The 14,483-nt window shown below is 31.8% G+C and overlaps 1 protein-coding gene across 1 annotated transcript; it reads left to right on the top strand.

Annotated features, from left to right (window-relative positions):
• The first annotated feature begins 302 nt into the window (after positions 1-302).
• LOC105362423 (inactive rhomboid protein 1) lies at positions 303-11,225 on the top strand. Its single transcript, XM_011499867.1, has 7 exons — positions 303-474; positions 6,095-6,275; positions 6,997-7,233; positions 8,475-8,665; positions 9,429-9,728; positions 10,066-10,219; positions 10,343-11,225. The coding sequence occupies exons 1-7, from the start codon at positions 314-316 to the stop codon at positions 10,772-10,774; spliced, it is 1,656 nt and encodes a 551-aa protein (XP_011498169.1). The 5' UTR covers positions 303-313; the 3' UTR covers positions 10,775-11,225.
• The last annotated feature ends 3,258 nt before the right edge of the window (positions 11,226-14,483 follow it).

Here is a 14,483-nt window from a genome sequence, read left to right on the forward strand (position 1 = left end):
CTTAATTATGAATCCTTTGTTTTGATAAAGGTTTTGTCTTTGAATAAATGGGTATAATCCTAGCTTAAACAATGTTTTAAAATATAGAAAATGAAAACCTAATCTACCAGTCAATAATATAATCTACTTTAAATAAAATAACACCTCGTAAAATATTTGAATGTTAACCTTTATAAATTTAAACGTCGCTCTGTTCAAATACATTTGTGTGAGATGACATTGCATCTCCAAATCAACGTTTTTAATCAGGAAAGTCTCTCAAAGAAAATCCCTGAATTCAAACCGCAGGACGAAATTGGAGTTGCAAGAGCCAATGCATATGATCCCAACCTTCGCTACGGATGCCGAAGTCCCTGGCCCAAGGACAAAGGGGCTCTTTGGTGCAAAAAGAATATCGTCGAGCACTATCGATCGCGTCTTCGACAATAGCAATCGCCGACAGTATGGTATGGGGATAGTCGGCCGTTTCTTCGGGTAAGCCATAAATTCCAGTCACTTATTTTCAACGTAAGCAGTATTCCGCAGTTGCTGTATTAACTCAATCACCGATCCTTTCCTTATTTTCACACAAAAAAAAGTTTGCAACGTGAAATGCTGCATCTGATGTCTATATGAGAATCGACATTTAGTTTCCAGTGCTAAATTAAAACTTATAAGTCCTATAATTCTTTATTTGTGCAATATACCAGCCTTCTTAAATGCGTAATTTTATTCGATTTCTTTGCTAGTCGGAATAACCAGAAGTTGTTTATACTTTCATTTTTGAAAAATCAATGTTATTGTAAACTTCATTGTCGACTATAAAATGGCCAAGAATTTTTTTACGGTTTTAATATAAAAGTTTCTTGTATTCACAATTCGCGGCTACAATTTGTTCCTGCCTTAAATATGTCACAAATATATAATGTTTTTGACATACTTTTTACGTATTTTTTAAACTGTTAAAGGCATTAAAGTTACCAATAAAACATATTTATTCGTAAAACTCTTTATTTACAACACATGTTCGAATAAGAAGCTGTAAATAAAATTCATTTTTTATTATAAATCAAATATTACTTCAAATTGGTCAATTTTTTTTTAATTTATAACATTTTCTTATCTAATCTTATTTCAAAATAAGAATGAGATCAGTAATGTCAAGCTTAATATGAAATTTCACTGTTTAGTTGGTTGATAACGAAGTATGGCCTCTTGCCGGAGAAAAATGAATTATCCTTAAATATTCCTTCATCATTTTTTATATTTTGGCAAAATCGACTGAGATTCCTCCAGTTGTTACCATTACCAGGAAGTCAGACTATAGTTCCAACCTTACTATTTCCTTCATGGAAATTCCCATCCGTTACCCCGTTCTTGTACTATTATGCCATCATCGATACGTATGAACATATCTAGACTTACACCAACTACATTATATAGGGAAAATATAATAACTGCGTTGACGCTGCCTCGGTATATGAGAAGTTTAAATTAGATTTATAATTGACATTCTTTAATATCTGTATATTAGAACCTTAATATTCTATTTACCTTCTTTAACTAAACCTTAAAAATGGATCGATTTAACATCATTCTTACATTTTCATATTTATAAATTGTTTTTATATTTTAGAATATTTATATTCTTAAAAAATAAATTAAATCATAGCTTTATAAATATTTTGCTTCGATATTTAAATATTAAATTTACATAATTTTATAGTCATAAATATATGCAATGAAAAATAGAATTTTCAAACATATAGATATATATATGTCTAAAAATAGAGTACCGGGCTAGGAGGGCCAAATATCTAAAGTTAGGTGTAAACTCCCAGATGGTGGAAGGGAGGATTGCGGACGAGTGGACAGGATAGTGCATGTATTCAATAATAAATAGATTTGGTATTTGTTGCAGTTTATTGCGATAATTGCATTATTTGTATTCTAATGATTTTTAGTGTATGCTTGAATGCCTTTGTTTCTTGAGTTTTGTATTGGTATTGCCACAGAACTATAATGTGCGTTTCATGTACAGGTAGAAGGGTGTAGTAACTTTCTGGTCCTCTATATGTAATGCACGTGGTGTTGGAGTTATATACATAGAAGAACAAGGTCGTAAACACCCGTGCTTCCCTGTGTAGTGGCACGTGGCAGTAGCTTGAGTTTGCATTGTTATTGTCTTATTGCTTACCTTGAAGGCTCATCTTGAGTCTGCAGATATTGCCGCGTACGGCGACTCGTAAGTCTATCTTGTGGGAACTAAACTTGCCCTTTTTGCGTTTGCATATTATGTGAGCTTGGTCGCTCTAAAGTTCTTTACCTTGTGAGTTCTGCAGATTTTGTGCTCTTGATCGCAGCTAGTGATGTCTGCAGGTTGTGCCTCGTGCGGCAGCTTGTAGTTTATGTTTTGTGTTTTTCTGGCTATACCTCGTATGGTTTGCTGAATTTGCCTCGAGCGGCACCTTATAGGTTATGATTATGTTGTGTTCTGTGCACCACTGTTTACTTGTTCCGTTTTCCTTATCTTGCACTGCTGCGAGTGTATGATTTGATTTGCACTTATCTTGCACTTGTTATGAGTTGGATATGACTAGGCTTTGTCTCTTAATCGGCCTTCACTTGTGTATGCTACATCCTTGTTATTTAGCGTTCCCTTGGAGAAGCAGCCTTGCCGGCTTCTCTGGTGACAAGAGACTCCTCTGTGCGCCTTGCTGGCGTCTATCTTGAAGGCATTTTCTCGGCCACCGCATGGCCCTTAAGAATTTTCTGCTTCTTGGCGTTTCCAATCAGAGCGCCTCTTTTTGGGCGTCTTCAATCGAATTGATTCTTTTATTATTGGCGGCTCCAATCAGAGTGCTTCTTACTTGCATCCCCACTATGAGGGGGGCTTCTTTGGCGCGTTCTCGCTTACACTATCCGAGCCACATGTAGCTGGGTTTGACATCAGCGTATGCGTGCAGTGTTGCCTTTAATATCCCTTTTTCCAATGTCAGACGAGATGGTTTTTGCTTATATTTTTATGAGTTGATTATGCCAGAAGTATTACGGCTTGTAATCGATGGATACTTTATGGCGTGGTCGCATCGAAGTTCTCGCCGCATGTTTTATGACGTGTTTCGTTAAACTCTTGATCGCATATTCTCGCCGGATGTGTTTATGAATTGTTTTTGTTTAGATAATCAAGAGTTTACTTTTTCCGGAACTCTTATCTCGCGTTTTCCAGATGTCTAATGAGCTGGGAGTATTCTCACATTCTCGAACAATATATATATATATATATATGGATAAATCTATGTTAGATAAAAAAATAATTTTACATTATACATTTATAGCTATAATAGATATTCTTATATAATATATATAAATTCTTATATAAAAAATTTTTATATAAGAATATTTTAAATTGTGGAAAAATAAATAATTTTCAATTATATTATGAATGTATGTATAATAATATTGATTGAATCTTAATACTGTAGATAATAAATTCATGAAACTTTTCAAAGTAAATAAAGAAATTACTGTCTGTAATGTAAGATCTTTTTACACTTGTCTGACAGTTAATAACTGCACTTCCTTCGCCCCAAAACTTGTAGGTTTATTTTCAATCATAAAGTATTTAATGTTATTACAAATTAAAGAAGCATATAGTATGAAAATCTTTCAAAGTTATCTACAGCTATATTATACCTTAGATAAAGGCTCGAAAAGGAATGTTAGATTTTCATATTTAAAGTTTAGTTTTATTTTCCAATGTTTATATACTCTTAGACAATTTCTAAGCAATGATATAGTTGAAAACTACATTAATGTTTCAGTTGCACACGACGAGTTGCTGAATACAAAGTAATTTAGTGATCATACATATATTTATCAACATTTAATACAAAATTAAGATTTCATTAACGCATAAATTATTTAACATAAATACGATAAACATAGGTCTTAATTGAATATTTCATTCATATTTTTGTATATTGCTGACTTTTCGAATATAAAATAGAATTAACCATTTTCTGCTGTATATGCTTACTATAGTTCTAGTTACTCAGCCTTTTATCACGTTTTATTCTACAATTGACTTTCCACCTTCTTTCATACGAATTTTTTCTACGTCTTTGAATACTTTTATGTGACCTAGTTTTTACACTTCTCACATCTTTTTTCGGTCGTTTGCTTGGTTTTTCAAGTTGCAAGTTGTCTTTGTTATACGCGTCATTTTATCCACATTCCCTTATTATTCTTTCTTCATTTGCATTTTTATTTATTCTTTTTGGTGCTAACATTATTTTTTCACTGTAATATATTCTGATTTCTTCATTATTTTACAACACGCTACATTTGTTTGTGATTAAACTAATATTTCTATTTTGTTTTGCAATCATGTAGTAATTCTAAAAATAAATCTAAATAAATATTCTGTAATTTCATATAGCAAAGAAAAATTGTGCATACGCAATGAAGTTTTTACACACACAAATTCGCATCTATTATACCCATTTGTTCATATAGATATACTAAGCTTATGCTTTGTTTAAATTAGATACAAATACGTAAAATACTGTACCAGATAAAAAATTTGTTATCCTGATTTCATTTCATTGTAATTCGTCCAACAATTAAAGTAAAATAATAAGTATAAATAGTCTTATTAATTACATCTTCGTTATAAAATAGACTAATCAATCAATGTTTGAATTAAATTTCTTAATATAGTTCATTTTAATTTGTGATGTGGTACAGTGAAGACTATATAGTTAAATACTTATAGTTGATCGGGATTGAAGCAATCTCCAAGAACTTTAAAATAGGGAAAGTACAAGCTTTCTGACGCTAATGTTTGTAAACATCCATTCTACGAATTTTGGAATATTCTACTTCTTATTTTCGACTGTCCTATATTTCCGCCTTGTTTCTGGAATTTTGTCTTTCTGGAATCCTAGAATTTTCTAGAGCTTAGTCTCTGACGTCATCAAGACTTTGGGCATAGCAACACCTATGCATTGTTGCCAGCTAAGTAAGCTGACGCACGAATACTTAAAGGAAGCACGCAACGAACCACGCTCTCTCTCAATGAACCTGCCTTAGTAAAGACACCATGGCATGGATCACGGTCTACCTTAGCAGGACCGCCATGGAACAGTAGATATATAACAGCAGAGCCGCCACGGAAGGAACAAGTCTTCAGTTTTCGTGCGCGTATTTAACAGGCTTGTAGGCTACTTTAAGTTTCTCAATCAATTAGTTATCAGTTATCACTCTATACAGCAACCACATTCCGCCATATACCAGTCAGTCAGTTATACTCAGTATACGTTCATAATTCAAGCAGATTCTGCAGCGATAAACTAGTAAGCCACTACAGTGAAGCCATCTTATTTTTTAATTGTTCAAGTGCACTATAATTCAAGCACTCAAGAGTGCTAGTTGTATAATAAGATCAACACGACTATAAGAAGCTCAATATCCGCGCGCTGATTACAGGATCCGGCCAGGCAAGTGAATCTCTGTGAGTAAAATCATTTAGCCAAAGGGCATCTAATTATGCGACAGGCACCTTGCCTTTGGGCATCTATTTCAACACGTTATCATCACGTGCCATTATATGAAGAAGTACCAGAAATTTATAATGTCTTACTTTCAGAGTAACAATTTACCTCTAAGCACATTAGGTCAGAGGATCAGGAGATTTACAACCTCTTACCGCTGCATTTAGTGAATGCCAACGCCACGTGGCAACTACCATTAAACTGCAAGATCTCACAAATTCTCAATATCATCTTAGTATCATATATATATATATATATATATATATATTGTGTAGTCTGTAAAATAAAGGTCAATAAACAACACAATAAGCAAATGTATTTAATTATTGAACAAATACGCTTACCCTTCCACTTACCAGCAATCCTCCCACCGAACATCTGGGAGTTTAGTTAAATTCTAGACAATATTAAATATCCGGAATCCAAAATGTGTACTAAATAATTAATGTATAAAATATTTTTAAATATATGTTTCAGAAATGAAAATAATACAAAATTTATGTACTGACATTTATGAAAATACGTAAAAGCTTTGTGTAAAACTTAAACTGTTTTTATAGATCATTTCGTAAAAGCGTTGCTCAAAAACCGGATGTAAGAAAACAACTGGATGACTTTGAGGATCATCGACCGTACTTTACATACTGGATTACAACTGTACAAATACTCATTCTTATCATTTCACTAGCGTGTTATGGATTTGGACCTGTTGGGCTTGATCTCCATCACAGATCAAGTTTGGTTAGCTAATTTAACTCTTTCTTTTTTTTATTTAATTATTTTTTGAAATTTCTCTCATAATAATTAATGTATTATAAAAACTATAAAATAAAAATAAAAAGTTTGTTTTCATTTTTTAAAAGAAACTTTTATTGAAAATTAACACATCGCTATAAAATCAACAAATAAAATTCAATTTACAATTTTATGGTATTTCGACAGTAGTAAAATTTCGACAAAGTTTATATAAGTATTTGTATATTAGTATTCATTAAGTTAATAATTTCAAAATAATTAGAAAGAATATAAAAACCACTTATAACAAGGTAAATCGTTTTGACTTTTAAATAAACATTTAAATGTGTAAAAATTGAAACATATATCATAAAAGTTTATTTTAGTTCAATCATATGGAAGCATTTGTTTGAAATAGAATTTTTTCGGGTGTTGTCTCGTTACTTATTTTGTTAATCTCGGAATTTAATTCATTTGCGTATGCGAATTAATTTTCATTTCTGTGCATCGGGTGCTTTGATTTATTCGTGCTTGAACGATTTATTTCACGACACCGAGTAAATATAATTTCAGATTAAAAATGCGAAATTTACCTGAAGCCGATTAATTTAAATTCATTAACTATATTGGATTATAAAATATCGTGAAAGTGCAGGAGCAATTAAAAGTCTAGGTCAAGAGGTATTTTCCAAAGTGATAAATTTACCATACGAACAAATTTACGTAGGTTCTGGTGACGAGTCTCTCCCTACAGCAAGTCGAGTATCAGGAGCCGGCGAACTTCTGGCTGGGACCACGAGCCTCCGACCTTATACATTTAGGTGCAAAGTTCGCCCCTTGCATGCGGAGGGACATAAAGATCCTGAAGGAGATCGACATGTGGCGGGAAAAGGAACGTGACACAGCGTGCTGTATAAGAAATGACGACTCTGGCTGTGTGCAGTCAAGTAGAGCCGATTGCTCAGTAAGTGATTTCTGCCCTACTTTCTCAGCTGTTTTTGACCCCTGCCCTTTCGCAAATGATAATGTGAATTTAAATGAATGGAGAGATTTATCTACGTTTTTATACTACTCGAAGAAAACATGACGACGAATCAACGGCAACATCTTTTCTTAAATTTTGCACAACGGGCGTAAAGTGGTATATAATTATTAATAAAATACTGTATTATTTAATATACGTATGAACGAGTTCCTCAGTTTGTTATTACTTTCGAAAAGGGTTGCATAATTTTTACAGAGATTTGTCTTTTCGAGGAGTATTACAAATGTCGAGAATTTCTTACATCGATTTCCTTGCATATAGTCGACGTGCAGGGAACAACATTTTTTAATAAATTAACGACTGAATAAATGATAAGATATTCAATTTTTATTTTAAGCGATTTGAGATGTATAATATAAAGTTTCATCATCTCTTATGAACCGTGCATTCCGAAATATTTATAAATTTGTCAAAATTGTATGTTTAATGCTACGCTTGGATCTTCGATCCCTTGAAACATCAACATTTCTTATATTTTATCTGATAATATATTTTTTCTTTTAAAAACCAACTGGTCCGAGGGATGAGCTCCACATCTACGGTAATAAAAATATTCGAAGGAAGCATGTTTGTAATAATTACATTTTTATTATTTTTGTTTTATCTTCGATGTCGTAATATATTCAGAAAAATATTTTACATCATATTTGCAATTGTCTATTTACTTGAAATGAAATTTTACTATATATATATTAAAGGCACTAACTTCAACTTTAAAAATAGGAATTTACCGTAATAATCTAAATTCGTAAAGGCTCGTAATCTATTGACGTCTATTTGATCAAATATAAAATTAAATAAAACTTCAGCCTGTAAAAGATTGAATTTAATTTGTGATTTTCCAAAGGAAACTACTTTCAATACAAATTAAAAAATGCTGGACTATAAAAACAGTGCAAAAGCCTTTTCGAAAATATTGAAAATTTATTCATTTGTATCCTATTAGCCTCAAATAAATTATTATTGTGGAGTAACATTTCATTTAGAAGTAAGATCAGCACGTTTGCTTGTAGTAACCATATATTATCGATTCGCTTATTACTTTACGAGTACGTAGTTGCTTCACGTAAGCCTTAATTGCAATATAATTCTGTCCATATAATGCTTATTATATAACACCATGATTTATAGTCTTTAATAATTTTTACGTAATTATTTAGAATACGATATCAACATGGAAGAAGTGGGGACCGGCAGATAGCGGACCCGGGGGTCGCATCAGCGGTTCCGTCTGTGGCCTCGATCCCAAGTTTTGCGACGCACCCGCGAGCATCGCACCTTACGAGTGGCCCGATGACATCACTAAGTGGCCAATATGTCGAAAGATAAATCCTTTTAGCCAACGTTTTCGGTAAGTTGCACGTAATTCAACGTTTCCTGGAACGCATGAATCTGTTTTCATATCTTAACAATCTACGAGATAGCAGCTAATTAATATAATTCTTATACATATTCTTTTTATTTTATGAATATTTCGATTAATGATATTTCGAATAATTGAAAAATTTCATCCAAAGTTATACTAATATTACAAAATAAAATTGAATTTGACTTTTCTCTTTTCTTTTTTTTTTACATGAAATTACCGTATAAATGTTTATCAATAATTTATTCGTGTCGATCTATCTCATAAATTATTATTTAAAGTTGCTTCAGAATAAGTAAGAAAATGAAAATTCTATACTAGATTTCATATGTTGTTTGAGAACGATCGAATATTAATGATAATTTATATTGGACTAGTTTTAATTTAGTTATTATAAAACAATGAAATTTGACAATGTAAATAAATATAAATATTTTGATAAATTAATTTCTCTTTTACTTAGTTAACAAATTAAATCTATACGTGCATTTAATTCAGATGATTTCTCTAATATAAATAACACATGGGTATGTAAATTGGAACTCTGCGATCAGCTCCCAACAAAGTACAAGTATATCAAAATACATCCCCAAGTATAGTTTGTATATTAATTACAATCTACGCTATTCTAGAACTAATAATAATTTTGAATAATTTTGGGTAATTGTTAAATGCATCATTATAAATGAAAAATTTAAACTAAATTTCACCTTTTGCTTAAGCGATGCTTATCGTTCATAATTATTAGAGGCAAAGAACAAAATCTCCATGGCAACGCCAACTTCCCCGTGAGCCGTTACAAGGACAAAATGGCGGAACACATGGTGTGCGAAGTAATCGGCCACCCATGTTGCATTGGCATACACGGTACCTGTCGCATCACCACTAAGGAGTATTGCGACTTTGTTCACGGTTACTTCCATGAGGAAGCCTCGCTCTGCTCGCAGATCGAATGTCTCCACGACGTATGCGGCATGATACCATTCCTTAACCCCGAATGGCCCGATCAATTCTACCGGCTATTCACCACTACCTTCCTCCACGCTGGGTAAGAAAAATGTTCGATCTCAAAGCTACATAAGCTTTTAAAGTCACCTAGAAATTTAAAATTAGATGCATCTTTTGTCTTTAGTTGACTTTTGAAAATATTTTGCAGTGAGGATGTTCATTGATTTAAATTAAGTCAAAGCCTATTATATTTTCATTTTATGGTAGTCAATTGTACCAAATTGCACTTTACGAAATGCTTCATTAAGGATACTAATAAAACTCAACGGCGAACAATACTTTGCATTTATTTTCCATTTACACATCGAGTCACAAAGTGGTAATAATTATAAAATCATAAATAATCAAATTTAAAAACCAAAATGATCAAATTTCAGGATTCTTCACATCATCATCACATTATTTATTCAATACTTTCTGATGAGGGATTTGGAGAAGCTGACAGGATCGGTGCGTATTGCTCTTATTTACTTCACTGGAGCCTTGGCAGGAAATCTCGCCAGCGCTATTTTCATCCCATACCGAGCAGAGGTATGTAAATACGCTTCTTCCAGTCTCAGCACTTGATTTTATTTATTATGGAATTCAAGTTTACTTTGATTTACTTTGCTTCACTGGACTAAGGGATAAGTGGCATATCGAATTTTCCCTCAGGTCGGGCCTGCTGGTGCCCATTTCGCCTTGCTGGCGACGTTAGTGGTCGAGGTGCTGCACTGCTGGCCAATGCTAAAGTATCCACGTCGAGCTCTAATTAAACTCATTTTAATACTGGTCGGGCTGCTGCTGCTCGGTGTCCTACCCTGGGTTGATAACTACGCCCACCTGTTTGGTTTCATATTCGGCTTCCTGGCCGCCTACGCGTTCATGCCCTTCATCTCGTTCGGTCACTACGATCGTCGTCGCAAAATTTTCATCATCTGGATCTCCCTAATCCTGATCGTCGCCCTCTTTGGGCTGCTGCTCGCACTTTTCTACCATGCCCCTACTTACGAGTGCGAACTCTGCAAGCTATTTAACTGTGTGCCCTTCACTCGGGACTTTTGCGCCTCGCAAAATATTAACTTCAAGAGGGAGGAGCCGGTATGACACACGGGGCCGCGGCCACCGGTCGAGCGCGCTGTGCAGCCGTTCGGCCCCGGACTTATCTACGCTCGTCACTACATGCTCGCCGTCGTATTTCTCGCCGGGCCCTTGAGCAGCGACGTACCCTCCTGGCTTGTCCAGCTCGCGGCAATATCACGACATTTATGCTTTTGATTACTCACAAGCCTTGACTCCACTGAATAAGGGGAACACGGTCCTTCAGAAAGAATGCTGTGGATGATACAGTTTGAAGAAAAACTTGTTTTTTCAATGGCTAACAATTACCAGATTCGTCGCAATTTCCTACTTTAGCCCTATTCCCTTAAGCGCGATGAGGCAACTGATATTTAGTGATTTAGAATCGATAAGTATTATACATTTCGATCTTCAAACATTGTGATTAAGAGACTAGAGTCATACGATCTTTATTATATTTTTTTATAATTTATTTGTAATACAGTTACGTTTAAATATGGCGAGAAATTGAACAAAAACTTAGATTTTTATCGAGAAATATCTAAGATTTATTGTACTTGATACTTACGTTTTTAAAATTAGTTTTTCTAGACAATGTAGCTTAATTTCAAACCTTCAAATTTCAAATATAAATGTCTTTAATAGCTATGAAAAATCGTATATGAATATTTACAGTTCAAACCGTTGTAATATGTTGTACCTTTAACGGTATATTACAGAGATTATAAGTTTGCAAAGTAATATGTTTAATATAATAATTTCTAGAATCCTATTTATTTTAGAAAGCAAAAGCTGAATAGAATTATTTCTTAATTTAAAACTGCGTGACAATTGAATAATTTAAATTTAAATTTTAATTTTTTTAAAAAAAAGTTTTAAAAAAAAATTGAAGATAGACGTCCCTTGATTATTTAAAAAATTAATTACATGTATAATATAAATATGTTGGCTTATTTCACACCTAATGTAACTTCAAAATAAGTATTTTGAGCAGTTGTACAACTAGAGAAATCATAAAACAACTTTGACCCCCAATTATTGCTAGAAAGATTTATACAGACTTGGAAAGGGTCTTAATTGTCCGACTTAAAAGTCCTCTTTTTGACTTTTATTATAAAACTACTGCCAATTTAAATCATTGTAAGCTAACCAATAAGGATTGAAGAGCAAAAATATTGAAAAAACAACGGAAGACATTTGTCAATACTTGACAGATAGAATGCCTTAATCAAAATCTTATCGACTCAATGAGATAGAGAAAAGGAATTACTTTAAAAATTAATTCATAATGTCCAATGTAATGTCCAAAGGAATGTAAATATTTCTTAAATACTCAATCACATCACTTATGAAAAATGGTTTTAATTCTGTGAAGTAATAACTGCCTCCGACGATATTAATAGATAACTTTAGAAAATCTTAAAATAATTTTAAAATAGAACACGATAAGTAAACGAAAGTCTTTCGAATATTTGAATTGAAACGAGACTAAATAAAATAGATAAATACAAAAAAATTCTGTAAATATATAAGTAAAATAGTGAATAAAAATAAAGGAAGAAAGGAATAACATGCGGATTATTGTTTAACAAAGATGTATATAAATCTATACAAATATATAAAATAGTATAAAATTATATACTATATAATTAATTATACATATAAGAATAATTTTTAATAAGATTGTCATATAAAGAAATAATTTTTCCGAAAAGAATGAATTTTTCCGAACAAATTTCTTGTAAACTAGATCAGAAAATAAGAGAACCATGGAAGAATAGAAATTAAGTAAGAGAAGAAAAAACACATGAAAACTGTACAATGAGGAAAGTGCGAAGGCTCCACTGAAAAGTTTAACAATTTAAGTATGAGGTGATCTCGATTGAGCATTTTTTACGAACTTATGGATTACGAGAGATGGATAGATAGATAGATAGATCAATCGATAGATGGATAGACAGTATATATATATATATATATATATATATATATAGAGAGAGAGAGAGAGAGAGAGAGAGAAAGTAGAATTATCAGATAACTGCATGACCTATGAGTAACAAATTATACACTATAAATAGCAGAACTCTTAATCATTTTTTTGTGATTGTACATAAAAGATAAAAATTTAAATTTCAATACATTATGAAGAATAAACAAATAATAAAGAAAAAGAATGATATTAGCAATTCGTAGGTTATCACGCACAGACACAACATGAAACACACACAAATACATAAGGCATATGCAAAGTCGTTTAAGAATATCCATTAATGAAAACAAAATGAAAAATAATCATACTGTAATGTCGTGAATGTGTATTTTGTTATAAAAAAAGGTAAAAAATAAAACCTAAGAGCTATTATTATGCGTAAATAATTCCGAATGGTGCATAAATTACTTCGTCGATTGTGTCAATTGTTTCATACACATTTACGTACATGCTACGAGATTGAAATTATAAGTACTCGAAACAGTCGGCGGAGTAAATGACAGGGTGTGAAAGGAATCAATTGTGCCACAAAAAGCTGTTCGAAGCAAATTCTATAGCGTTTCTACTCTTTGAACCGTCATTGTTAAACTGATCATGTTGGCTGTGGTCCATCGTTCGAATTCGTAAAATTTGCTCGGAATGGATTATTTTTGTTTTATTTTGCGAAGGTACCTTGAATGGTTGACTTTTTAGACTAGAATATATAATAAGTAGAATGAAGTATAATATAGAAAAAATTAAAATTCAGATAGACATCCGCTTATTTATACATTGGTATTGAATCTTTTGAATAATAAGTGTATGTGTTCATACACATTTGCCTACAAATACATATATATAGGCACTTGTGCTATTATACGTGCATACATATGAACATACATATACACCAAAACACTCGTGTTCACAAGAGCGTATTGTTACGATACAATGCAAAATTATAACAAAATATATAAAGTTCATGAAAAATTATATTGATAGAGCCTTGAAACGAAAGTAATAAAAATGACTTCTATATCGAAACGAAGTATAATTCTTTCTATTGGTATTTGTCTAAATGTTGAATAATTCATTCAAATTTTTCTTATTCGTTTCTTATAAACTGTGCAATTTGGTGAAATATTCTTTTCCGAGCCATTTTACGGATCAGGATTCAAATCCTGTGAAATCAGAAGTAATTAATTTAATGCAGCGGAATATGGCAACATTAGTCTATGTATTACAGAAATTCATTAAACTAATGGAAATGTTTTAATTCACGATATAAACTTGATTTTAATTATAATCATGAAATAAAATCATTTTCTTATAAAACGATCGTTATATATATACGTATACACACTATTTATTATTGTGTTGAATTTATTCACTGGAGATGTACTCTAAACCAGGTGCTATAAATCGCACAAACGTGAAATTGATTATCTATTTATGAAACAAAATCATTCATTCTATAAAATAATATTACTTAATAAATAATGAAATATTCTTTATATTAAGTACTTTATATATTATTGTATTCCTATTTTAATTTATATTGTATTATGTCTATTTTAATGTTAATTTGTATTTTATTTTAATAAATAATATTCATAATAATATACACACTGGAAAATTTATTAAAGCACTACAAAATTTAATTTCTTAAGATTATTGATGTTATTATTATTATCATTATTAATATTTTAATTAATCAATTATAATAAAATAATGATTTATTTGTTCTTAATCGACTTTACGTCATTTTAA

This window comes from Ceratosolen solmsi, unplaced genomic scaffold (genome assembly GCF_000503995.2).
Source record: "Ceratosolen solmsi marchali unplaced genomic scaffold, CerSol_1.0 scaffold10, whole genome shotgun sequence".
NCBI lineage: Eukaryota > Metazoa > Arthropoda > Insecta > Hymenoptera > Agaonidae > Ceratosolen > Ceratosolen solmsi.

Coding starts and splice junctions, on each gene's coding strand:
- LOC105362423 (XM_011499867.1), top strand. CDS start 314: ATGCATATGATCCCAACCTTCGCTACGGATGCCGAAGTCCCTGGCCCA. Junction 9,729..10,065: donor ACTACCTTCCTCCACGCTGG/GTAAGAAAAATG, acceptor ATCAAATTTCAG/GATTCTTCACATCATCATCA. Junction 10,220..10,342: donor TCATCCCATACCGAGCAGAG/GTATGTAAATAC, acceptor ATTTTCCCTCAG/GTCGGGCCTGCTGGTGCCCA.